Genomic DNA, 26755 nt, shown 5'->3' with positions numbered 1-26755 from the left:
ATAAAAGGGAGAGATGAAAGGAGAATTGGAAAAGAGATGGATCTATTGACGTCACCCGGCTCATTTTTTTTTGATACTTTGTAGAGTTTCTTCAATACTTTTTCCTAAAATTTTATTTAAAGAAATTTCTTTTGTTTTACCTTGAGTAGACAAGCCTGCTACCATCCCAGCTTATAGTGCTCGGGGTGCCGGCTCCGCTCCCAGAGGCGCGAGATCCTCCTCCCTTCTTCCGAGATCTTCGTCGTAACCTAAATATTTAAAATCTTTACAAATTTAATCTGGGACACCTGGCATACAGAACCCTAAAATTATCTAATACAGGACCAGATAAATACAACTACTCATCTGGGACATCTGCCGTGGTTTTGTATTTTGTAGTATTTTCTCCTGTTAAACACATAAAACCAATAACAGCTGTCATACACCTATTTTTGTATTTGCAAATTCCTCTCCTCTTTCAAATATGGCTACATTACTCAACTTTGATCCCTGTATTTTTGTTTTTTGTCTTTATTTTACTCTACTGTTATTTCAACCCAAATTCTGCTTATAAGTGACACCTGCCATACACCCACCTTTGTATTTGTCTTAGTTTAGCATATTCCTCTCCTCTCTCAGACATAGCACCAAACATCTTCTCTAATTCTTCTCTCTCGTCATCACTCCAATCTGAGTCAACACTAAACAAAGATAGCAACGTTTAATTCAATACTTGATAAAGAGTAAGCGTTTATCTATTTTATCAGGAATAAGTACCCTCAGCCACTACCACTTACTGCCGAGTGCACCTTCAAAAAGTCAAACATTTAAAACATTAGCCAAATCCTTGTGTTACTAAACATCTCTAAAATGCCTGATCTGCAAGATATAAAATGTTCCGAGAAATTTTAACCTTAAGAGGTAATGACCATTTCCTTTGGGAGGAAACAGCGTATAGTGTACAATAAAAAGAAATACAAATTACCAATGATAGGCCAGTATACAATTTACCATTGGTCAATTACAATGTATACTGGCCAACGCTGTTTCCTTTGGGAGTATAGAACACCAAAAGAGATGAATAGACCCTCACTCCCACTATTGAAAAAAAGGAATCAACAAATGGAAAAAAGGAATATGCTATGGTAAAAGTTATACCTGAGTGTGCTAGTTATAGAAATGAAAGAATCCTGGTGTGTCAACTTCTTGATAGGTCTTCTGGTAGCTCCAGAATCAACAGTCTCCTCTCCATCAGCATTCCTACACACACAACAAATTTGAAACAAGTTGCTAAAGTGTTCAATTTAGAAAACTCATCTACTACCTCTCAAAACATTTTGATGATTTAAGTCAAGAGCATGCATGTTGAAAATTTATTTATATAGAAGCACAGATTCAATGTCTGCTTTACATAAAGAGCTTGTAGAGCACTGATATCTTTGTAAAATAAATTATACATTAAGGGGCTGGGGGGTTAGTTTTTTTCATTCTATGAAAAGACACGCAAGGACTCTACCTGGTATGACCTAACCCTACGGGGTTATATTCAGTACCGAATATAACAAACCTAACCTGCCATAAAGTAATAAACAACCAAACTAAAACGACCCCTCCATTATTTTTAATTTAAATAATAAATAAGGGGCAGGGTGTGAATACTTTGTGAGAAATATAGTGTACCTAACTTCAGATGTACCATTCTTTGCGTCATCAGCAGCATCACCATTAGTAGTTGGAACAGCACTAACAGCTGCAGCAGCTTGGCTCACTTTAGCAGCTGTACTGCTCAGAGTTGTTGTAACTTCTTCAGAGTCTGGAATCTCATTCCCCTCCTCATCAATTATGAAAGACTTCCCTCCAAGATAGATGCGCCTAAATACAAAATGTTCATTTAAAAAGAAAAATAAGATTTTATGAAACAAAGCTAAAGCAAAATCAATTATATCTTCATATAATTCTGAAAAAATGTTACATCAACAATTTTTGAAGTATACAATTAAAACAAAGTTTATATTATAATAATAATATGCTACAATTGTCATCAAGAATTAAAACAATTTCAAAAATAAAAATAGGCGTGCTTTTTGTATTGATGCAAAAGTTTAGGCAAAGTTAGATTTCTTTAGGATAACCTTTTGGATATTAATTGGAAGACAATTCAATCAAAAAGAATTTGTTTTCTTTTAATGTTAAGGATTACCTAGTTTTCTTTTATCCCATTTTGAAAATTAAATGGTTAACAATGCAAAGCTAAGAAAATTATATATTAACTTAAATAATAAAAGATTCTCTATCTTTTAAAGAAATGAGAACACTTCACTTAAAACTTTAAAAGGTATTGTTTCAATACTGCCAGGGTTACAGGTATGTGACAATTAAAGATTAATTGATCTTTAATCCTTATTTCATAAGATAATCATCAAAAAGAAAAGACTGTAGATTAATTTATACTCTGTTGTCCTTTCCATCCCTGTGTAAGTGACCCTCACTTCCCAACTCAATCTCATTTTCTCGGAACCAATCCAACAAAGTCGTTTAAATTCTTTAAATAATTTTCTTTCCATGCTAAACAAGGATGATAACGTTCAGTAGGTAGCAATGAATCATTTTGACAAATATCAAGTTTTTTAGATAGCAAATTTCTATTAATCTGGAACACAAAGACATTTTCCCTTTCCCATATTTTTATTGCCTTTTTGTTTTTCAATCCAAATACACTTTACTATTGTTATTTTTATGACACAGATTTAGAACAAGGTCTTGTTTTTGAAGAGAAACATATATAATTTCCTTTTCAGTTTTCTGACTATATTTTGAAAAGCACAGCTACTTCCTAATTAAAATATTTGAGCAGTTTTTAGTGCCTAATAAAGAAATGACGTCACAATACAAATGACCAATGATAGGCCAGTATAAATTTTAACATAGGTCAATTACAATGTATACTGGCCTATCAATGGCAATTTGTATTGTATGACGTCATTTTATATTATGCACTATTTCTTGTTTCTATTTCTCTAAGTTGTCTGCAAGACCATTTTTAGAAATGTAAAATATTTTAGATTATTGGTAGCTGCGTTACTTTTAAGACACTAATTGCTTAGTCTTTTTTTTCACAAATAGTCCAACACAAGACCAACTTACTTTCGTTCCTGGATTTTTCTGGCCTCATTTCTCTGAATCCAATCTCTGTTCTCCGGGCTCAGGACACTTCGTGCCAGGCTCTTGAATGACTTGGTATTGACCGGCTCCTGTGCAGTTAGGTACTTGAATGAATTATTGTGTATTGGTAGGTATATTCTGCACAATATTTCGCAATTTAATAAATATACTTCTAATTTTTATTCAGTATACTAAGAATAAAATCAGATTAATTGACTTCGTCATTGTAGTACATTAAAATCATCTGTTTTTTTTCCGAAATAGTGTAATAATTAAGAAAGTAATCCTTGACCTGATTCTACCTTTGATTGCTGGTTAATATGGACTCTGTGCACGCCATTGTATGAGGGGGGGGGGAGGGGGGGGGGAATAAAATAAGAGGTTGTAAATTAATTTAAACGTCACTTTTCTCTCTCTCCCTTTTTTTTCGTTAAAGAACTTAAAATTAAATTCGTAGGAGTTTTTTTATTTAATTCAAAATATATATCTTTAGCTTTACCAATACACACAAATCCATTCTGGTATGTAACTATCCTGTGGTGGGGGTGGCTGTACACACCTCTCTGGATGGGTCACCTGCTCCACTATGGACTCAAAGGTTGGCCGGTTAGGGTCCATCACACGGAACCTTTAATATGGAGATTATTTATTATCATATAAAAGTAACAGGATATCTATCTGTCTGTATCTTAATATCTAATTGCTAATATGGTTCTCCTTTGCACCTTCTTATAGGTTCAGGGAAGCTTTATAACTAATTGGGGAAGGGTACCTCCACCCACCCAAGAGAAAAAAGTACCTTCCAAAATTTTTTTTACTATTAAAAACCAAAATTTAAAGTTGGGGGTCGACTACTACCTCCCCTTAGTATTAAAGTGCGCTACAGGCCTCTAGGGGCGTAGCCGCTAGTAATGGAACAATGGAACTTTATATATTATCAGACATATTTGAAATGAACCCTACAAACTCATAAGTTGGAATGATTTGCACATTTTTTTAACATTCAATGTGGATTTATTTCCCCATATCATAAAAAAACCTTATTTGATATTATCATAGGGGAGGGGGGGGGGGGTCGTTTTATTCCTATGCCTAAACCCTTCAGGGTGCCATAAATCTGCAGGGCTACCCTGTACCCAATATAACATAACCTAACCTGACCTAAAGTAACAAAAAAACAAAAGTTATATATTTCCTTTATATTTACAATTTATTTCAAAATATAAGTAAGAGGTTCTATGCTCGACTTGGCAATTTAAGGGAAACCGAATAAACGTGAAAATGAATGCACACCAAATTTGTCGACATTGATTTTATAGCGGCAATAAAATGTTGGTATAGTTTGTGTGTGCTCTAATCTCTTTTGTCTCTTCAATAAAGATGTTTAATGTCTTTTTGTTGGATAATAAATGGAAAATTCTTGGTCCCAAAACTATTTCTATTGTTGGCTGAGCCCCTAGCATCCAATGGCTCTTTATATTTGAAGATTTAAATAATAAAACCATCCCATGACCTAAACATTTCAATAAAATAGCATTAAAATTTTTTGGACACATATGAAAACTCCATAAAAGAAAGAACTCAACCGGTTTAGTGGCTATTAGAGAATCTATTGTCAGAAAAAAAGGTATAGCCAAAAAGCGAAATAGATAATAAATAATAAAAGGGGTAACATATAAAGGTCGTTGCCACCTAAAATCACGAAAAAATCAACTGAAATTACAGAATATATTTTCGAATTGATTAAGTTGTTGGTTACAGTAAATCGTTGTCAAAATATGTCACCTTGCAGGAATATTTGAGCTGAGCATTGAGTTGGAAACATTTCCCCAAGATTGGTTGGAGCTCCGCCTGGTTCGCTCAACTTTCTCCTTGTCTCTGAAATACAAAAAATCTAAATATAAAGCTTTGAAATTATAATACCTACACATAAGGAAAAAGGATAAGAGGATGAATACTCACCCCTTTTTCATGGTAAAATACTACTTCCCCATCCCTAAATTTAGAAGCAGACGAAAATCAAAAACCGCCCAGGGCTTTTTGTAAGTCAATCATAAATAATAATGTGAATAAAAAGAAAAGCGATCTTTAGCAAACAGCCGTGGGCGGTCAGAATCAGCTGAATGTTCATTATGAAAAATATTTCCCCCTTTTTAGAAATAGAAGGATTCATCTTTCATGAACAAATTTTTTTAAAATAAAAATAAAATTCTATGTAATTTTTAATTAAAACATTAAAACGAAAATATCTAATCTAATATTCTTGCCCTAAATATGGAAATAGTAAAAAGTAAAAAAATATTTTTTTAATAATTTTTAATCCTCCCATTTGAAAAGTAGTGGAATAGCAATAAATCTTAGCGCGGCAACAGCGCTGAGTAGGCCTCTAGGCCCATTGCCTATTTTCGTCTTCTAGTTGCTTCGATTCCTCTCTTTTATTTTTTTCTCTATGTACCTACATTATTTTTAAAAATTTCAAATGGACTAAAATATTCTAGTTCAAGCTATTCTTATAATTTGATTTACTTAAAAAAGCACTAAAAATTAACAATTATATTTAAAATGTAGTATTAAAGACCTTTTACTTTCTTCAATGCAAATAAAAGAAAAGTAAGGCTTGGCAGCCTGACCATATTCAGCCAATATTTCTTACTTAAAAAACTAATTTTTTCCAAAATAAAAAGTACTTGCCAACCGCCGCCAACATAAAACAAAAATCGCACTATTGCCGTAAAAATTCTAAGCCGCCGTAATTTTGTAGCTAATTTTTTAAACTTTCAGTCGATTTAGCTAACCAACCTAACAGAGAGTTGGCTGCCGCGCCCCGGTGGAAATAGGATATTTTCTTTTGGTGCAATGATCTCGATATCATAATAGTTTTCCTATAACAGGATATATACACTCACAGTCACACACACACACACACACCTAAACACACACACCACAAGACCGCTTACTCAAACACCCATCTTACAACCATGCATATTTTTCCGTTTAATTCTGAGTTTAAATTATCATACAAGTATTAATATCAATATTTAAAAAACAGGAACTTTTTGGTTAAGACTAGAAATTTAAGAACTAATGAAATATCCCTGAAATGCTATTGTAATTACTTTCATTGAAAGTTGAGAAAATATGGAATTTTTGAAAGCAGATAAATAAATTGTAGTTAGTTAAAAAGTAAAATTCAAAGAAAATATTCTTTTAATATATATACCACGTTTTCAATAGGACTAAATCCTACGGTGTAACCGAACCAAGGGTAAAACACAAATATATTTTATTACTTTTATAAAAAAAAACGCAACCCCCTCCCCCAACATTTATTTTCAAATCAATTAAAAATTAGTGAGAGAAGGGGGGGAGGGGGGGAGGAACTTCCAGAGAAACCACAGAAAATACAACAAAATTAAATAATGAGCCTGAAATTAATCAATATATTGAAAATTCTCCTTTAAAGAAAGACGGTTATTGACAGACAGAAAAGAAAAAATATAAATCATAGAATTAATCTTAATAACTTGAAGAGTAGACTTGCTGGGCAAAACACAAAATATATATGTATCTATGTAAGATTACCATATGATATCGACAGTTAGTTACAAATACCTACTAATTAGAACATATATAGGGGCTGCTATTCAGCAAATTAATTCCATTTGAAATTGCCACAAAATTAAATATTAAGTTGGCGTAAAACTGTTTTTTGATGTAGATGAAGGGAAGTGGGTAAGAAGGGGGGGGGTGTGAAATAAGGGAAGTGGTTGTGAGGAGCTGTTTGTCTGAATCACATTCCCTAGTCTCTGGAACATATCTAACATTCTTTTTAGCTTAACCAATATTTTTGCCCTTCTCTCATTAGTGTCAGGAAGATAGAGGGCAAGGGAGATTAAATTAAGCTACTTGACAAATAATCATTAACTGAAAATTATACATTTCTTAATTCGGGTGTGTGTGTGGGGGGGGGGGGGGTCTATTAGAAAACTCTGTATCCTTATATTAAAGATCTTGTGAAGTAAAACTGTAGGTACAACATTTTAAATTACAATTTTGTAAATCATAACTATATTTAATACTTTTATTTAACACTTTGACTTTAGTATGTAACACGTTAAAACCCATGGAGTTTAAAGGATATAAAAAAGAAATTTGGGTATAGTCACTTTCGTCACAACGTCTCTTAAGGGGCGTTTCGTCGTATTTTCACAGTAGGTTTTGATTATTTCAGGTTAGGTTAGGTAATTGCCCCGCAGGGATAGGCAATTGGCACTGCAGGGTTGGAGCTCCCCGCAGGAGCTAGAAATAGAAAAAAATCTACTGTGAAAATACGACGAAACGCCCCTTAAGAGACGTTGTCACAAAAGGGACTTTACTTAGAAATTTTTTTCCGAGTTAGCCTACTATTTTAGAAATCTGTCGAAATTTGTATATCTTACTGGACAGACATTCTGTTTGATCAAATGGATTGAAAACAACAGGAGTAAACTAAACAATTTTATTTGTCACTTTTATTTGGAATAAATAAAGTATTCAAACCTGAGTGCTTCTATAATCTTCTCAACTATTTCAGAAGGTCGTCTGCTGGAGTTACCAACTAGTCCTCTGTAGCCGAGATTGCTGCTGCGAAACCTTTCCTCCAGCTCTTCCTCTGTCCGCAGGAAAGTGTCCATGTCAACACCACGTGCCTAAAAAGTTGATTATTGAATTTTATTAAACAAAAAGATCATTTTACTCACAAACCTTACAATCATGTCTTCAGCTTATAAATAGAGGGGGTAAAAGATTCATTTATTCCTATCTTTTTTTTATGGAAAAACATATATGTTTACTCTACCTGGCTGCATAATTAGTTTGGTTTACCATTGCTTTACCTCAAAGTACCTAGCGAACACAGAACTCTTTTAATTTACAATAGAAACACACAAAAAACTACCACCCACTTCATTTTCAATTTATTTCAAAGTAAAGGGAAGGGTTTTCGTTACTATCCCCCTACCACACGCCTATTGTTAACCTATTCACTAATATAGGTTATTCCCTGTAAAATTTATGCTTTATATATCGTTATTTAAATGGCAGTACATTTAACATTGAATATGCTTTGTTAAGATTTTAAGTAAATGATTTGCATATCTTGCACTTTCTATGAAGCTATACATATCAAAGTGTCCTGTTTTCAGGTCATGTTTTAAACTTTTGAATATGAGCCTAGCCAAAAAATGTCGGCAAAACCATTCAAGTCTTTTTTTTACTTTCTTTGATACTTTCTACAACTTAAGAATATGCTATTTTTTAAAACAAATTTTAATTCTTTTGAGTTGTGTTATATTAAAGTCAAATTTCACCACAACTTTGTAGCCTAAAACATGACCTTAAGACGGGACACTTTAATACATAGATAGTGCAAATATGAACATTAAACTAGAATATGCTTACTCATTTTATGCACTTAATATCTTATGCTTCAATTTATATTCATAACAAGGATACGTTTGTTAAAAAGTGTCCCAGTATTAACAGGCTAATATAATTTTTGCAATAAATTGCAATACAGTAATTCAATACAAATTTAATTATGCGCCTGTGAATGTGTAGATGGTAAGGGAGTGTAGAATGAAAATTATTAGATTTAAAGATTATAATGCGCCCCTAGCTTCAGGGAGCCTTGACGAAGGGGTAAAGAAAGGGGAGAAAAAATTCAAAAGAACACCAATTCTTCCTCCATCCTAAAACCTAAACAAAGCAGGATATCATAAAGATTAAAATTTTTCCCATCTCAGGAACAACTCCACCCATTTTTTTAACAGATTTCAAAATTCAAATCTCCACCCATGAACAACCAAGGACAAAGATAAATTCACAAACTTTTCATAACCCCCCCTCCCCTCCTCCCACTTTTTTGTCTCCTCCCAGTTTTTTCTGTCTCCGCCTTCAACCAAACTCACCATCCAAACCTCCGCCTATTTCCTAACCATCAAAAAAATTCCTTTAATAAAAACTATGCCCCGCCCCATAACTCAAACAAGGCCAAGAATTATTCCCTACTCCTCCTGTTTTAAAAAACTAATGTTTTAATCTTTTATTTCAAACTTTTTCAGTAGTCATCTGTATTCTATGGTGATACCTAAGATTCAAAATAATTTGTGACATTGTTCTATAAAAATGTATGTTTAATATCTTTGATCATATTTGCTGTTATCTAATGTCTCATGCCTATATTTTTTTAGACAAAATGAATTGAAAATGATTGCTAAAATCGAAATATATCTTCATGTCTTAGAATAGTGTAATTTTTTAAAAATAGGTTAAAAAACATACTAACTTTAATATAATGAGAAAAAAAGTTAAAACCATCCCACGACTGAACCTAAAACCAAAATACCAAAAAAATTCCAAGATCTATGTGAAGCTTCTCTAAAATGGAGAACCCAATCGGTTCAGTAATTATCGAATTAAACCTTACAATGGGTATATTTTCATTTTTCCTTATTCGTTTTGGGTAAATTTTGTAATAACAATTGTGAAATATATGTCATTCCCTCTCCCCCCCTCTCTCTCCCACACCCACAAACTATCCAAGCAAAGGCGAGGGCTTCATTAGGATTTTTATTACAAGGGTTAGAGCTCATAATTGTAAATTTCCCAGAAAAACTTCGCGGTCGATAATCAATGATCTAAAGGAATAAGACAATGGCCAATAACTTGATGTTTATCCCCTATTATGATACACAAAATTACCCCTTTCTATAGATTAAAATTAGTGGTTGAAACGTTTGGACACTCAACTTAACGACAAAACCAATAAAAATCAATAAAAGTTCCCAAAGTTGAGAAGCCAACGAATAAGAAAACTTATTGGTGACAGCCTAATGTTCCCTCTCTCTCTGGATAATATGCCAGTCATGGCTACTTACATTCCCTTTAACCAACACCCTCCAAGAAAAAGGAAATGTGGGTTTTATTTAAACTGCCCCCTCTGAATACGCCTATAAGCAGACAACTTTAATTTTGTCTGTATTTGTTTTCAAATTCCTTCCAACAACAATTTACTTGAAGTAAAAGGTAAAAACATTTGTTTTAGATTTTACATTTTCAAACTAATTCTTTCTTTTTCAGAATTATTTGTGGCCATTTCAGACATTTACTTTATCTGAAATTCCTTAGATGGGCCAAGGCATTTTCTCTTCAACATTTACAAAAGCAGTTTAAGGTATAATTTCATGGCGTTGATCAGGCCGTATCAATTCATCATCTGTTGCTTTATTGTCAATCACTGTACCAATTGTTTATACTTATTTATAAAATTTTGTCTATTATCCTTTCCAAATCGATAACAATTACTTCAATGTTGAATCAAATTTTCAGGTACTCTAATAAAGTGATGCTCGCAGCTGGCTAAAATAACGATATACCCTATACACAGCCGTTACCCCATTCCCTTCCCTTAAACTGGATAAACAGTGACCGATATATAAAGTACATATTAGCAAGCTAGACTGACAAAAAATTTCCCCCTGTCAATATATCTACACATATTCTAAATTCATTACTATACATTTACATTGATTAATTTTGTGACAAATTATAATCTATTATCCTATCCCTGTATCCCTGGTGTTACTACGTATTTGCATAAGTTAATAGTGTATCAAATTATTATCTATTATCCTATCCCTGTATCCCTGGTGTTACTACGTATTTGCATAAGTTAATAGTGTATCAAATTATTATCTATTATCCTATCCCTGTATCCCTGGTGTTACTACGTATTTGCATAAGTTAATAGTGTATCAAATTATTATCTATTATCCTATCTCTGTATCCCTGGTGTTACTACGTATTTGCATAAGTTAATAGGGTATCAAATTATTATCTATTATCCTATCCCTGTAGCCCTTGTGTTACTACGTATTTGCATAAGTTAATAGGGTATCAAATTATTATCTATTATCCTAACCTTGTATCCCTGGTGTTACTACGTATTTGCATAAGTTAATAGGGTATCAAATTATTATCTATTATCCTATCTCTGTAGCCATGGTGTTACTACGTATTTGCATAAGTTAATAGGGTATCAAATTATTATCTATTATCCTATCTCTGTATCCCCGGTGTTACTACGTATTTGTATAAGTTAATAGGGTATCAAATTATAATCTATTATCCTATCACTGTATCCCTGGTGTTACTACGTATTTGCATAAGTTAATAGGGTATCAAATTATTATCTATTATCCTAACCTTGTATCCCTGGTGTTACTACGTATTTGCATAAGTTAATAGGGTATCAAATTATTATCTATTATCCTATCACTGTATCCCTGGTGTTACTACATATTTGCATAAGTTAATAGGGTATCAAATTATTGTCTATTATCCTATCCCTGTAGCCATGGTGTTACTACGTATTTGCATAAGTTAATAGGGTATCAAATTGTAAGGTCAAAAGGATGGTTTAAGTTTACAAAGAGCTAAGAATATAAATACAATGCACTGTGAAAAATCCATTGTTAGTCTTTTTATATTTGCAATTCCTTTTGTTAATAGTATCTAAAAATAATTTTTATTCATTTAATATATTTTTTCAGAGTGTCTACGAATTATTTCTCTTTTTTAGGTAAGCTTCACATAGATCATGTAATGGTTTTAGGCTATTATATTTTCACATTTCAGTGGTGTTTTTAACCAATTTTTCTAGCACCCCTCTATCTCTTTGAATACAGCATCTAGAGTCTACGATCATATCCACTAGTACTTATAAAACAGAATTAAGTGAAGGATAATTTTTTTTTACAGTGCAATGTATACATACTTATATAACTTGAATAAAGAATTAAGGAAAGGATAATTTTATTTTTACAGTGAATGTATACATACTTATATAAAACTTAAATACAGAATTAAGGGAAGGAAAATGTTATTTCTTTTTAAAGTGAATGTATAAATATATAAAAAAAACTTGAATAAAGAATTAAGGAAAGGATAATGTTATTTTTACAGTGAATGTATACATACTTATATAAAACTTGAATAAAGAATTAAAGGAAGGATAATGTTTAATTTTTGCAAAACATTAATGTCCACTCTATAATTAAATAAATACTTAGGCTCTGTCTTTTAAGTATAGATTTCAATTTTTACAAGAAAACAAGGATCAGGGGCGTCCAAGCTTTTTATTTTGGGGGGGGTAAAATTTTTTTAAGGGGGGGGTAATTTGGTTTTGGGGGGGGGTAAAATGGCGCGCGAAGCGCGCCGCAAATTTTTTTTACCCCCCCCAAAATTTTTACCCCGGGGGTAAAATTTGCTTGGGGGGGGTAATTACCCCCCCTGAAATCTGTTGGCAGGGGTAAATTTGTTTACCCCCCCCAAAATTTACCCCCCGGGTAAAATTTTTGGGGGGGGTAATTTAAATTTTATATAAAATTTAGTATTAAAAATGCGCGCGAAGCGCGCAAAAATTTTTTTTGTTAGAGATTTTCTATTTTGGGGGGAGTATTTACCCCCCCAAAATCGTTTGGGGGGGGTAAATACCCACCCCAAAATCGTTGGGGGTGCCTACGGCACCCCCAAGGTAGGGGTAATTTTTTTTTGGGGGGGTATTGTTCACAAAATTTTGGGGGTGCCAAATGGCCCATTACCCCCCCCCTTGGACGCCTATGACAAGGATATCACCCATAAAAAGCGAAGCAAAGAAATATGAAAATGGGCAAGATGTTTAAATATAGTGGCATCCACAGGTTTTGCCAGGGGGCACCAGAAAAATTTGACTTAGAGGCCTTTAGGGGGAATACCCGTTAGTGCAGAATAAGGTCTTTGTCGTTTGAGCTTTTTATGCTATCCTTAGCAAACTTAAAACATTTTAATTTATAATGCGAAATTCATATTTTGTACATTTTTACTTTTTTGTAACTAACCAGGGGAACTGGGTTAGAATGTTAAATAGCTATGACCCTGTCCCTGGCTAGGAACATAATTAGACTAATGATAATGAAGGGTAGGGGACGATTTTAGGATATATAAGTTTTTAAATTTTATAAAGAATTTTAATGTTAGAGGTAGATTTGAAATCTGCATCAAATTTTAAGGATTTTTTATAAAATTCATTTTTTGTATAATTCTTTATTTAAAAGAGCAAATACAATTTAAGTTAATTAATTTTGACATCCGTGATAGGTTAATTGAAATCTAACTGCGCTCTAATTAGTTGAATGATGTACGACACTTAAGCTTTTTCAATCAGAGCGCAGATAGTTTACAATCCACCAATCACAGATGTCAAAATTAATTAACTTAAATTGTATTTCCGCTTTTAGATAAAGAATTATACAAAAAACGAATTTTATAAAAAAAAATGAAAATTTGATGCAGATTTCAAATCTACCTCTAACAATAAAATTCTTTCCAACTTATATATCTTAATGATTAATATAGGTATCTTTTATTGTACTACCCCCCCCCCCCTAGAAAAAAATACATGTTATTTTTATTAAAACTAAATTTAACAAAATTTGAGAAGTTTGTTTTGTTTAAAGTTTGTTTGTGAATGAATCCAAAATCCTTTATCAGTTAGGCAACTGAATAATTTACATTCTTATATTCTTTACTAGCGGCTTCTCCCCTTGAGGCCTCTAGCGGAACGTAATTAGTTTTCTTTTAAATTTATATTAATTTCAGCTCTTTACGAGAAAAGTTATATTTTTTGAATTTTTTTTGGTGATTTCTCTTGGGAGGGTGGTGTTGCCCTTCCCCAAATAGTTATAAACCTACCCAAGACCTATGAGAATCTTCATTGTAAAGCAGAACCGGATCCTTAAGTATAGACAGACAGCAAACAGATAGAAAGATTTCCTGTTAATATAAAAATTCTTACATTTTTAAATTATGCTCATAGTTTATTTTTTTTATGATAAATACATTTCTAAGATATACTTGTATTAGTTTAGCTACTCTATAAATAGAGTATTCCTTCCGTAATTTTAGCTGATCTAAAAGATTATTATTGCTTTTACAAGTCAAAATAAATATCATCTTATGACATACTTTTTTGCCTAAAATGTTTCAATAAATAAAAAATATGATTTAGCTTGCCAGAATGTTTAGTATCCGCTTACGCTATGCACTAATTATTATCAAAAAAAGAAAATATTTGCAAAATTAAGTTTTTAAGAGAATTATTTTGATCTGCCTTGCTATTTATCTAATTTATTCTTTACTTCATTAACAATATCGGTAAAAGTGAAGAAGATTTAGCGCAGCTCTCAACAAAACCAAAACAAATTCTGGAAAATATCCAGGGAGGGAGGGAGTATTAGACTGTAAATTATGCTGGTACCCAAAGTTTTATAAACAAGATATCTTATTTGTTGACTTTAAACGATTATAATGTAATATTATCATATTTAGATTGGTTGGTTCAAGCTAGCAGTAAGTGTCCCAATTATTTAACCAATGATTTCAATCTACACAAAGGATAACTTTACTTATCATTTTTTTACAATGTAACACAATTTTTAGACCATTGTATTAAAATCCCTTTAAGTTCCTTGGTAATTTCAATTAGGTATTTCTAATAGAACCCTCATTTTAAAGCATATATATAATGATGTACAAACGTGCGTTTGAACTTGGTGCTTTCTCGAAAGTATCTAACGATCACCCCCCCCCCCCCCACTTATTAAGAAATGGTTACTAATATAACCTTACTTAACTAAAATTAAAATCAAATACAAACACATGAAAAAGCACTTTGAGAGAACTGCTCATAAGATTGTCATATTTTAAGATTTTTTGGCGCATTTGTCATTGTTGAAAAGCGGAATAAATAAATAATTAAAAACTAGATAATATTCTATAAATATAACTGGTTTAGCCAGCTCCACTTTTTGCACACAAAACTAGAAAATCCTTAGCAGAGAGGAGGGGAAATAAAAATATATATATATATATAAGATTTAGTGATGTTGTCAGGTTTTTTGAAGATAAAATTACTAAAAAACAGTCCTTAGATATAAAAATAAATTGCTTGTAAATAGCTTTACTTTTAAATGTGGGTTGAAGTTAAAAAAATGCATATGAAACTTATTAAAATTTTGACAAAGTAAATGAGATAAGCAGGAATAGTTATTTCTCGCATCGTATTATAAACGGCTTTCCGCGGATATAGAATGTACAATTAAAAGATTAAAACTGGTTTTAATCTTTTGATTGTACATTTACATATTCGTAGAAAGCTGGATATAATACGATGCTAGACATAGTTTTTTCGTATGGATGAGAACCGGTTCCTATCCACCGGATTCGAATGAATACGAGAAAAATATAACAGGGTATTTTAAATATTCATAAGTAAACTTCTATTTACTGTAATGAAAACAATGGCACGCAAAGGGTTATGTCAGGGGATTTTAAACTCGGATTTAGTAAAGAGGTGGCACGGCAAATCCTTCGAATTACAGTTAAAGGAACACTTTACACCCCCCTTCTGAAAACAACACTTTTGATATAATCTTTATGATATAAAAAGCTTCAATCTTTATGAGTTAATATTTTTTCAAGGGGCTCTATTATGGTATGATCAATCTATCCTAGACAAAAATAGATAAAAAACCATGCCCATAGGCGTGGTCTGCTGTACTTAACAATGAAATTATTACCTGAGATTTATTACTGAAGAATCTTGATGGTATTCTGGCGAGGGGAGAGTTGACATATCCAAACCCCAGGTTGCGCAGCACCTCCTCAGGGTCAGCCTCGCGAGACTGCAGCACAGAGTCAACACTACAATAGTTTTGCTATATTATTATGGACCAGAGAGAGAGGGGACAATGAGCTATTTATTACACTATTACACTAGTCCCCAAAGTTTTATAATAAATGTTTTCTAAATCGTTGGCTTCACAACTTTGGTGACTTAAATGAATTTTGATTCATTAAGTTAAGTGTTCAACGTTTCACTCATTTATTTTAATGTGCAGAAGAGGTTATTTTATGTATTATGATTGGAGATATTTATCTCTTTACCGAACAATGTCTTATCCCTTTAGATCCCTGATTATGGATAGTATTGCAACAAATTCTCTCATATTACATCTGGAACACAAACGAATTAAAAAAAATATGTTAGGTTAAGTAAAGGTTAGAAGAGGCATCAGGTATAGCGACCCACATGTATAAGGTCCAATAAGGCTGTAACCTCCGGCAAGGGAAAGGAAAAATTAATTTTAAAAAGCAAAAGTAAGGGGGAGGAGTGTTCAGGGTTTAAGAAATATGCCAGAGAGAAATGATCAATTAATAAGCGAACCAATAAAATTACCATATAATAAATTAAAGACACATAAACTGTTTCCAATATTAAAATTTGAGTGCTATGATTCGTTAGTCAAGTTAAAGTAAAATTCTCGCGTTGTTTGCAGGTGACACTTTAACGTTCAGACTCACTTAAATATTGGCACTATTCATAGAATAGTTGCGCTACTAAGTATAAAATAAAATTTAGCAGTAAAATATTTGAATATCTAATTAAGTTTATATTTTATTATGTATCTTGTTACTACTTTAATTAATAAACAATATAAATATTTACAATTAGTTTTAATTAGGTCATTTGGTGTAAAATATAAATAACAAGGATGACAATATTTAAAAATGAAGCTTAGAAATTTAGCAAACCAGATAGCCCCGATAGTTTTCACGAACTGATGCCTTTTTGAATGAAAAAATATCGTGTAAAGACTATTAAAAACTAACAAACAATGTTTGTAACTCCGATATAAACCAGAGTGTCCTTCATTAATTAGGCTTGGTTAGGTAATTAAAAAATGTGTAAGAACAACGCTTCTAGCAGTACTTTTTGTTAACTTGGCCAGACTGACGGACATGCTACGTTCATAACATCGTCCTGGGATTACTAATAATAATTTAAATAAAAAAAAATCAATATAAAATGTATCATCATTATATTATGTTTAAAATTGATTTGACGGTTCCAATAAGTCAAAATTGTTGATCAGAAATCATCAAAAACATATTTTAGAATACTTTTATAAGCAAAACTGTCTCTGTTGAACGTCGTGATGTCAGCTGAATAATATGAATGTCAAGAGGAAAGTAACATGTACACAAGATAAGGAGACATGATGGTAATATCCCATTTTTTTTAAAATACACCACTTTACACCCGCTCATATTTTAGATTAAGTTATAGAGTCACTAAAAAATGCTTCATAATGTTTAATTATACAGGCTGGTAATAGTAAAGTAACATGATGTCTGTCTGTTGGTCTGTCCGTCAGTTTGTACCTTCATCCTCCCAAGAGAAATCGCCCAGAGAAAATGCCCCCACCAATTTTATTTTAAATTTTTTTTTTAAATCTGAAGTAAAAAACTCGCCCCTACTAGAGGCCTCTAGGGGGCGTAGCCGCTAGTATGATATATAACGTATATAAAAATTTTGAGTTTATCTATGTTATGTAATCTATGACTAAATCTATACGATGCCTATTTAGTTTAAAGGGAAATACAATCTTATGGCAACCATCTAATGCTATTCTAATAATTAAAAAAGGGAAAATTATTTTGTAAAATAATGCATGGGAGTAAGAAGGGAGGAAACATATGGTCCACAAACAAAATATGAGAATTCTCTACTGGAGACACGTTGTATGTAATCTAGAGATCTTTTAGATTACATGTATTTATTGGAAATAAGCTTCACTATATTCAATACGGAAAGTCTTCATGATGGACATTTTATTTTTATTTTATATGTATAAATACAAAAAAACAATGATGGCAAAAGAAAGATAATTTTGTTCCCCTAAATTTTGGGCACTACACACATAAAAAAACCTATTTGATCACTGATAAAAATAAGGGAGGAGGGAGAGGAGTTAATTTTTTATTTTTTTTATTTAGTATTTTAGGTTAGGTTATATAAGAGTTCTGGATAGCCCCGAAGGTTAGACATATGAAAAAACAAACCCCTCTTATTTTCAATTTATTTATAATTTAAGCTGAGTGCTCAACCGGAATAAGTAATAGATTTTGTAGCTGAGCTGGATCTTTAAATCGTTTATAGGTGCGCTGAACCAGGGCGATTCATTTCAGCGCACCATCAGATTATTAATAACAATCTTTAAATCGAAATGGCATGAGGCGAATCGGCGCGGCCAGTGGCGCCTTTTAAAAATCCATGTTTTTTTTAGCAGTAGCTGTGGCGCACCATCAGCGCACCTCCGGTTCACCTTTAAGTCGCCCCGCTTCAGCGCACCTCTAAAACGATTTAAAGATTCAGCTCTGAATTCAAAATACAACTACACTTTTAAAATCGGAATATTCTGTTAATAAACAATAGTTTTTTTTACAAAATAAAACATTCGTTACAAACATACAGAGTTGGGAAAACTAAGCTCTATTAAACATGTTTTGCATGTTTGAAATAAATTGAAGTAAAATAAATGAAGGATGATTCTATTAAAAGGTTTACCTTGATGTAGAGAGAATAGAGTGTTCGCTATTCAGAGAAGCATTGGTATCAGAATGCATCAAAAGATTACGTTTCAGGTTCCTGAACAAAAACATTAATTTAAATTTTAAACATGGTTAATCATACCCAAAAGTAGCCATGCAGTAACTAGCCTAAATATTGATAAAAAATCCTGCTGTTTTCGATCAGACACTGTCATTAAATCACTTAATATGACTTTTTGTATTTTAGTTTTGTTTTATGGTGATAAGTTGCCGCGGAAGGTAGATGGTTCGAATCTCGGCGAAAAAATTCAAGACGTTAAAAGTTGTACCAACTACTAATATGTGCGACATTAATGGTTTAAGGTCGTGCAATCTAAGGGGTGGATGTCTGCAACAATTGAGTTTTCAGTAACTTTGGCCCAACAACTATTATTAATATCTGTTTTAAGCTAAGATTTTAGTAATCGGGCCCAACAATAATATAGGTCTATTTTTACGTTTTTATCAACCGTTCCCCAAGGTATTGATCTTTTATAATGAGCAAAAAAAGAATTAATAAATGTAGCATATCAACAAATGTCTAAAATTAGATTTAGGAATAAAAAAGATTATAAAATTTCTTATTTCATAACAAACGTACCTGTTAACTCTTTAATTTATGTAAATGTGCTTTTTAAGTATTTTATTTTTAATTTTCAAATAAGTATAAAGTCACAATTTCACAAATATAAACAAATGAAAAACTAAAAATATCCGTTTTGTCTTTACAAAAAAGCAAGATTAAAAAATTACTTAATCACTGTTTAATTGTAAAATATCAATAAAAATGCGAACATGTCTCCAGTGTAAAAATATTAACTAATAAACTTCTCAATGGAAACCTTACAACAACTTTGCATATTACAGTGTCCGGTCTCCCTGTCATAACCAAATTTTTTTAGCCAACTTAAATTTTTTTAAAAGAAATTTTTGGATCATCGAAAGAAAACTAAGTAGCGGGTTTCGTCGTATTTTCAAAGTAGCTTTTCTGCTATTTCTAGCCCCTGCAGTGGGATCTTCTCCTGCAGGACTTATTTCATAACCCTGCGTTGCAATTATTAATATTTACCTGACCCAACCTAAAATAACCTATCAAAAGTTAGTGTGAAAATACAACGAAACCTGGTACTTCTTTTTCTTTCAATTATTCGAATTTGTCAAACCCTAAAAATGAAATATCAGCAAATACGGCATTATATGAGTTTGAACTTTTTGTGAGTTTTACTGTCTCTTCTTTTGCCCAATATTACAGACATGTTTAAGGTTCACTTATAAAATTCGGACGAGAGCCAAAATTTTAATGACATGATCTGTATACGGGAAAATTGTATATTAATATCATGGAATGTTATAACAATTCTGTTAATTAATTTGATTACATAAAACAATTTATAAAAAAATCATTTCTCGTATTCATTCGAATCCGGTGGATAGGAACCGGTTCTCATCCATACGAAAAAACTATGTCTAACATCGTATTATATCCACCTTTCTACGAATATACAAATGTACAATCATAAGATTGAAACCAGTTTTTTAGCCCGTGCCTTCGGCACCTCGGGGCTAAAAAAACTGGTTTTAATCTTATAATTGTACATTCTATATCCGCGGAAAGCTGTTTATAATACGATGCGAGAAATAACTATTAAAAATGTTTGTTTGAACAAAATGCAAGCTCATTTATGTTATTTTCATTTGTCAAAGCGCAGTGATTTGCATTATACATTTTCTTTATTATTTTTTAGTAATGAAATATTTTGTCGAGGTCGATTAAAATGTTCTAGGCTAAGCTTTCTGAGCCAAAGTGAAAAATAATGTAAATCATCGTATCGTAACATAGACAATTTTCTCGAATAATATAATAAAAATTCATAATGTTAATATCAGTTTTGTTAGCCCAAGCCTATCTTACAAAGTTTTATTGTAATATCCGCGGATATACGTCAATTTTACGATGCAATAAAAAAGTTTTACTGGCCCAGGCCTTCGCTTCTTTGGGCCAACTAAACTGGAATGCGATATATAACTATTCTTACCCTCTGAATCCAGATTGAGATGGTTGATAGTGATGTGGTTTCACAGAGGAGGTTGTTAGTCTGCCAGAACCACTCTCAATACATCCAGCTAAATAATAATATAATTATTATGGTTTCACAGAGGAGGTTGTTAGTCTGCCTGAACCACTTTCAATACATCCAGCTAAATAATAATATAATTATTATGGTTTTACAGAGGAGGTTGTTAGTCTGCCTGAACCACTCTCAATACATCCAGCTAAATATTTTTATTATTTTGTTATACTAAAAAGAATAATATTTCTTATAAATTTCTTTGCTGGCAAACCTAAATATCTCCAGGCAAATTACAACTTTTTCCTTTCTAAGAAAGAGCTTTGGTACTTTCTCGCATCCGCAAAATCATTTTACCTATAAATATTGCTTTAGCTAAGTGTTAAACATGTACAAACTCGGTCAACCTTTGTGCTGTTAAAATATCAACGTAAAATTAACGTTACGTTGAAAGCATTATTTAAAAGAATTAGGATTTTTTTTTTCTGTTTGAAGCCTAAGATCTCAGTAGGGAGTATATCTTTTGCCCCTTGTAGGTTTTAATATATTTTCTCGTATTCATTCGAATCCGGTGGATAGGAACCGGTTCTCATCCATACGAAAAAACTATGTCTAGCATTGTATTATATCCAGCTTTCTACGAATATAAAAATGTACAATCATAAGATTAAAACCAAATATTATAATTGTACATTCTATGTATATCCGCGGAAAGCGGTTTATAATACGATGCGAGAAATAACTATTATTGAATCTTCTTGTATCTGTATGGGCGAAACCAATAATATACTATTCGACATGTGATCGAAGACATTCCTCTCTAATAATAGTGATAATGTCATGCATCATAAGGTAATAATTAACGTCTTAAGGTATGACCAGTTAGTGACATGCGGTAGGTAGATGTCGACACCACCCTAAATAAGAAAATTCCTAATCCCTAATGGCTTAACACCACTTGGTGAATTGCTGCTGTGCTCGCCACTGTTTCGAGTAAATTTCTGAACATTAGTTGTTGCTCATGTTTATATTGGTGGAAATGATAGAGCACCAGTAGTTGTACCAAGAGTTTATAAATAATTAAACAAAATATAACTTTTTAACTCCTCTCCCTCTTTTTCTACTAAGTCATTCGAGTTCTTGTTTTAATTAAGTAGCACAGCTATTATTGTCAGTTGGTTTAAATTACGTACTTTTAAAATCAAACGTTGTTAAACAATAATAATATGATACTTTTGATAGATAAGAGCATTAAAAGTTTTTTTTTATTTGAAACTTTGGATCCTTTATATTACGTATTTTTTAAGATCGCTCATTTCTTGCCTTGACTATGGCTTGACATTTGGGGACTTTAAATATATTCTGATTGGCTTGTACAAACTGTCAGTTCCCAAGCTTCCCATAAATAATTATAACTTACTGAAAGGGTGTTTTATTCTTAGTAATTAAGGGTTTGTATCAATGGCTTTTTATAACTGAATTATCCTTGTTAAATATCTAATTACAATTATACTATATCCTTACCTAAGCTAAGAGTAAAAGCCAGGAATGAAGGGATAGGACAATGGATTAATATACCAGATTTTCATTCTAGTTTATATCTAATAATATATAGTAAAGTAACTTGTAACTTTCTTTTGGGGGGAAAGGTAATTAGGTGAAAACTAATTTATTGTCATTCCCCTATCCATAGACGTCCAAGGATGGGGGTAAAGGGGTGTGTACCCCCTCTAACTTTGAAACCCCTCATTTTATCCTTCTCAAAATTTAAGATAATACATTAGATTACCCCGCTCAAACCTTTGAAAACCTTAATTTTTCTCCACTCAAAATAAAAGCTTTTACGTCCCTGCCCATATTTCCCTTTGGTTACAAGTTATTTCAGCTAGTTTCTTCCTTATGTCAACATAAAGTTGTATAATTCCTTAGTACTACATATTCCAGTGATGTTGATTAAAGGAATAGCCGGAAAGGTTTTTTGTCTACATTTTAAGATTTCACTAACTACTGAACTATCAATTAAAGCAAAGGTACACATAGGTACCGAGAAAATTTTGGCTATTTTTTGTCGATTCAAAAAAGGGCTAAAGCGCATCAAAATATCAGAATAATACTATTTAGGTTTTTCTATCTTGTCATTTATACAATTGGTTTAACTTTCATAAACAGTACCAGTTTTACATTAGTAGCGAAGCACAAAAATAATGTTAAAATGGACAAAGTTAGTTAAAGAGCATATGTCAAAGGTAAAAAATCAAATATTTATTAAGAAATCTCAACTAAAAATATATAAAAAGACAATTTTTAAAGGGAACATGATTAATTTTAGCTGCCTTACTGCACACATATAATACAAGTTGTAAATCATGTCAACTTTAAACTAAACTAACTTCTTAATTCAAACTCAAATGATACTAAAACTTTGGGCTCGACAGCCGCTATTTAAAGTACGGCTGTAGATTGTTGAAGAAAGGGCAGGTTGGCTGAAGAATGTCCAACTGGATGCTATACAAATTGACGCCTTCAGTTGGAATTATGGTGGTAGTCCTCTTTTTGAAGTCATAGCAACAGCTGCAGATTTTACAAAAATATTGCAGCATACGATTTTTTAGCTTATCAAAAATAGAAGAATTCGACTATGAATTTATCATTACTGGAATTTTACACCAGATTATCATGCACTCTAATAAAGTGTAACTTATAGCTGGCTAAAATAACGACCCTCCCAATCCACTCCCTAGCCCCAACCCCTCCCCTCCTACTGGAAGAACTGACCAATAAATTTTTCTCCTGTTATAATATCCGCGCATATTCTACATCCATAAATACTCCTGCCGCGCCCGGCTAAAACTTTCTTTCTTGTGCATAATTCATGACAACACATTTGATGAAAACAAAGAGAAATTGCCATTTAAAGTTTTTCACTTTTCCTTTGACAGAAGTTGAAGTTTGTATTGCAAAGTTTTTCAGAGTAAACCGCTTTCATGTGAACAGGGGTGGAAGCTTTACATTTCAGAGCTAGTACAAAATGTTGAAATTAAATAAAATTATAATTATGTTACACTTTTATACTTTTTGCTCAGAAGGTGGGCATTGAACTGTTTTTTTTCTTCACCTAATTAATTTTCAAGCTACCAAAGGCCTACTTTGATAAAAATTGGGAAGTAGAATACTTTTATTCTAATCTTGTTCTTGTTACTTGGCTTTGTCGCCTTTCTGGGGTCATAGAAGTGCACATTTTAGATAACATAAATATCTAACAACCCACCCTTATATTTGGAAACTAAGCACTTATTATTGGATCAAAATCACTCATCTTACATAGGGGGCAACGGGTACCAAGCAAATAATTATGAGAATTATAAAATTTGGCAGATTAATCTTATGAATTTTGTCCATTATCAAAGGTCAAAAGGAATTATTTTAGAAAAATGTGTGTTAAATATGAATTTTGAGATAAAAATTAATAAAAATCATCAACAAAAGCTGATAAATGTAAAACTAGAAATAAATTTTCAAGGAAAAAAAATGCGCAAATTTGTAGTTGGTCCTTGTTCTGTGTGTTTCCCTTGAGACTGTGAAGGCAAGCCAATTACTTAAATACCTTTTATCTTGATGAATCACAACTTAACAGAAACACAACTAATATAAAAAAGAAAACAATGAGATAATTAGGAAAATAAGACTATAAACTATTCATCAAGGAAAGACTATTAATTACACTAGTACCCAAAGTTTTAAAATCATGTTTTTTTATACGATGTCTCAAAAGCATTGGGTACCTTTATCAAATTTTGATTGGTTGGCTCATTAAGTTGAGTATTTAAATGTTTCAACCAAATAATTGTAACATTTAGAGAAGGGTTAATATAATTTATCATTATTGGGGATGTACATCAATTTAACTTCCATTGTCATATCTCTTAAGATCACTGACTATTTGTGTATCTATTTAGAATGTCTATTAGTTAAAATTGGGATTTTTGTCCATGAGCAAAGAGCTTTAATCAAAATTAAACCTTTAAAATAAAATAGCTAAAATAACAAATCAAAATAAAATATTGATGTTTTAAGCAGGTTGTAATCAACTGACATAGGATAAAAACATTCAAAGCTTTGAAAATATGTTACATTGCACTTGATATTCATAAAATACAAACACAAGAACACAGTCACAATTAGTTTGTTTACTATTAATATGCTAGCTGTTTTTATGTAAAGAAATTAATATAGCTAAATTGTTATATAAATCAAAATTAACTATTCCTAACATTCTTAATCTAACTTTCCTGGTTTACAAAAATATAAAATATCCAGTTTTAATTTGGACAGGATCCACTCTTACTAATTATGAGCAAACAAACTTGAAAATGTTGGATTTGAAAGGACACTCAAGTTTTGACAATTTATGATAGTATGTTATTGTTAGCTCTTTTCGTTAATTTTATATATGTTAGAATTGTCCTATCGATTTTAAACTTTGCATGTCAATTCCTATGAAAGTTAGGTACGATTTGCAAAGCGTAGAAACTCTAAAATCGTTACCAGAAAGCCAGTACATGTTGATTTTTAACCTTTTTATCTATTTTTTGGAACATTGATTCCTATTACAACAAGGTACAATGTTATAAGCAAAGCATCTCTAAAATCAAGTCCTAAAAATGGGATAAATTTTTATTTATTAGAAGCTACATAAAATAACAAATTAATGTCCTTTTAAATTTAGAGAGAGGGGTTGCAAAGATGTAATCTTTTAGTTGCACATCATGTATTGATGGAATTATGCAGATTCTCAGATAATTGTTTATATTTTTTAAAAGTTAACCAAAGTTTTAGAAGCATTGAAATAAGCAGATGCATAAAAATCCGCGAAAAGCTGTTTATAATACGATGCGAGAAATAACTATTTTTTTCCATACTAACAAATGACAAAAAATTATGCTTTTACATGTACAAAATGAAATATTAGGTTTTTTAAAAATCAAGTATAAGTTTTTAGTATATTCATTTTAAGAAAAAAAAATATAAAAATAAAACTTTCTTCTTACTTATAATTAATTTTGTACATGTTTTTTTGTCTTAAAAAAGGTAAATTTTATGTCATTAAAAAAATAGAAAATCAGGAAAGACGTGATAATAAAAAAAATCGAATGATAACATGTACATAAATGGTACATCGAAACCTATGCCAGCTTAAAGTATGTAATATAAATATTTCTACATGCAGTATATACAAAACATATTTACTATAAACCAAATTTGCTATCAGCGTATGGGTTGAATTGGACGCACATCTGTGTTATGTTTAGGATGGGACTCGCCAGCTGCCATAAAGCCGCTAAGTTTCTGCTGTTTGGCAGCTTAAAATGTTAGTATAAAAATATGGCCAAGAGTCAAGACTTTTATAGGAGCTATTGCATTTTGTCTAATACATGGATGTCCTTACTGAAAATGTTAATTTTTTTAACCTGTTATTAGTACAGAGATAGTTGAAAGACAGTGAAATTTTTTAATATTTTACTCTAATTTTAAAAAAAATAGTAAAAATATTAAATTATAAGTAAGGAAAAAAATTTATCTTTCATTGTCTTATTCCTGTACATCAAATTAAAAATATCACATATCTGACAGAGCAGTAGCAAGTTCAAACTATAATACATATACAGGGCGACCACTCCAAAACAAAAAAAATATAGTATTTTTATAGTATATTTTTTTAATCCATATAGTATATATAGTATATTTTTTAAAACTCATATAGTATGATATAGTATCGGACTTAGAATTATTTAGTAATACATAGTATAAATATCATCAATAATAACTCAAAGCATAGCTGTTATCAAAGCAATTTCACATATAAGGGGCTTGCTCTGTGATTATTAGGCTAGGTATTAATGTGAGACTATAGGTTACATAGGAAAAAAGTTTACTTTTGGTTAGTATTTCACATATATTTAATCATTTTTTGGATAGGTCTCAGGTTCAGGTGCTGCAGGCTATCTGGAATGTGGTTTCTGGACAGGTAAAAAAAA

General features: G+C 31.6%; 1 protein-coding gene across 1 annotated transcript in view; it reads right to left on the bottom strand.

The window, feature by feature from the left end:
* Positions 1-26755, bottom strand: part of olf186-M (Ki-ras-induced actin-interacting protein-IP3R-interacting domain olf186-M) — a 46739-nt gene that overhangs the window by 756 nt on the left and 19228 nt on the right. Inside the window, exons 4-14 of the mRNA XM_080166654.1 lie at positions 20688-20775; positions 18629-18709; positions 15798-15921; positions 7681-7829; positions 4927-5019; positions 3681-3769; positions 3124-3235; positions 1660-1851; positions 1138-1239; positions 576-680; positions 141-248 (exon numbers count right to left, since the gene is read on the bottom strand). Coding sequence (XP_080022780.1) covers positions 141-248; positions 576-680; positions 1138-1239; positions 1660-1851; positions 3124-3235; positions 3681-3769; positions 4927-5019; positions 7681-7829; positions 15798-15921; positions 18629-18709; positions 20688-20775 — 1243 coding nt within the window. The remainder of the gene's footprint in view (positions 1-140; positions 249-575; positions 681-1137; positions 1240-1659; positions 1852-3123; positions 3236-3680; positions 3770-4926; positions 5020-7680; positions 7830-15797; positions 15922-18628; positions 18710-20687; positions 20776-26755) is intronic.

Source organism: Acartia tonsa, chromosome 1 (assembly GCF_053477335.1).
Source record: "Acartia tonsa isolate MP-2025a chromosome 1, ASM5347733v1, whole genome shotgun sequence".
NCBI lineage: Eukaryota > Metazoa > Arthropoda > Copepoda > Calanoida > Acartiidae > Acartia > Acartia tonsa.
The sequence above is the reverse complement of the archived record's forward strand: the minus strand, read 5'-3'. Positions and strand labels throughout refer to the sequence as shown.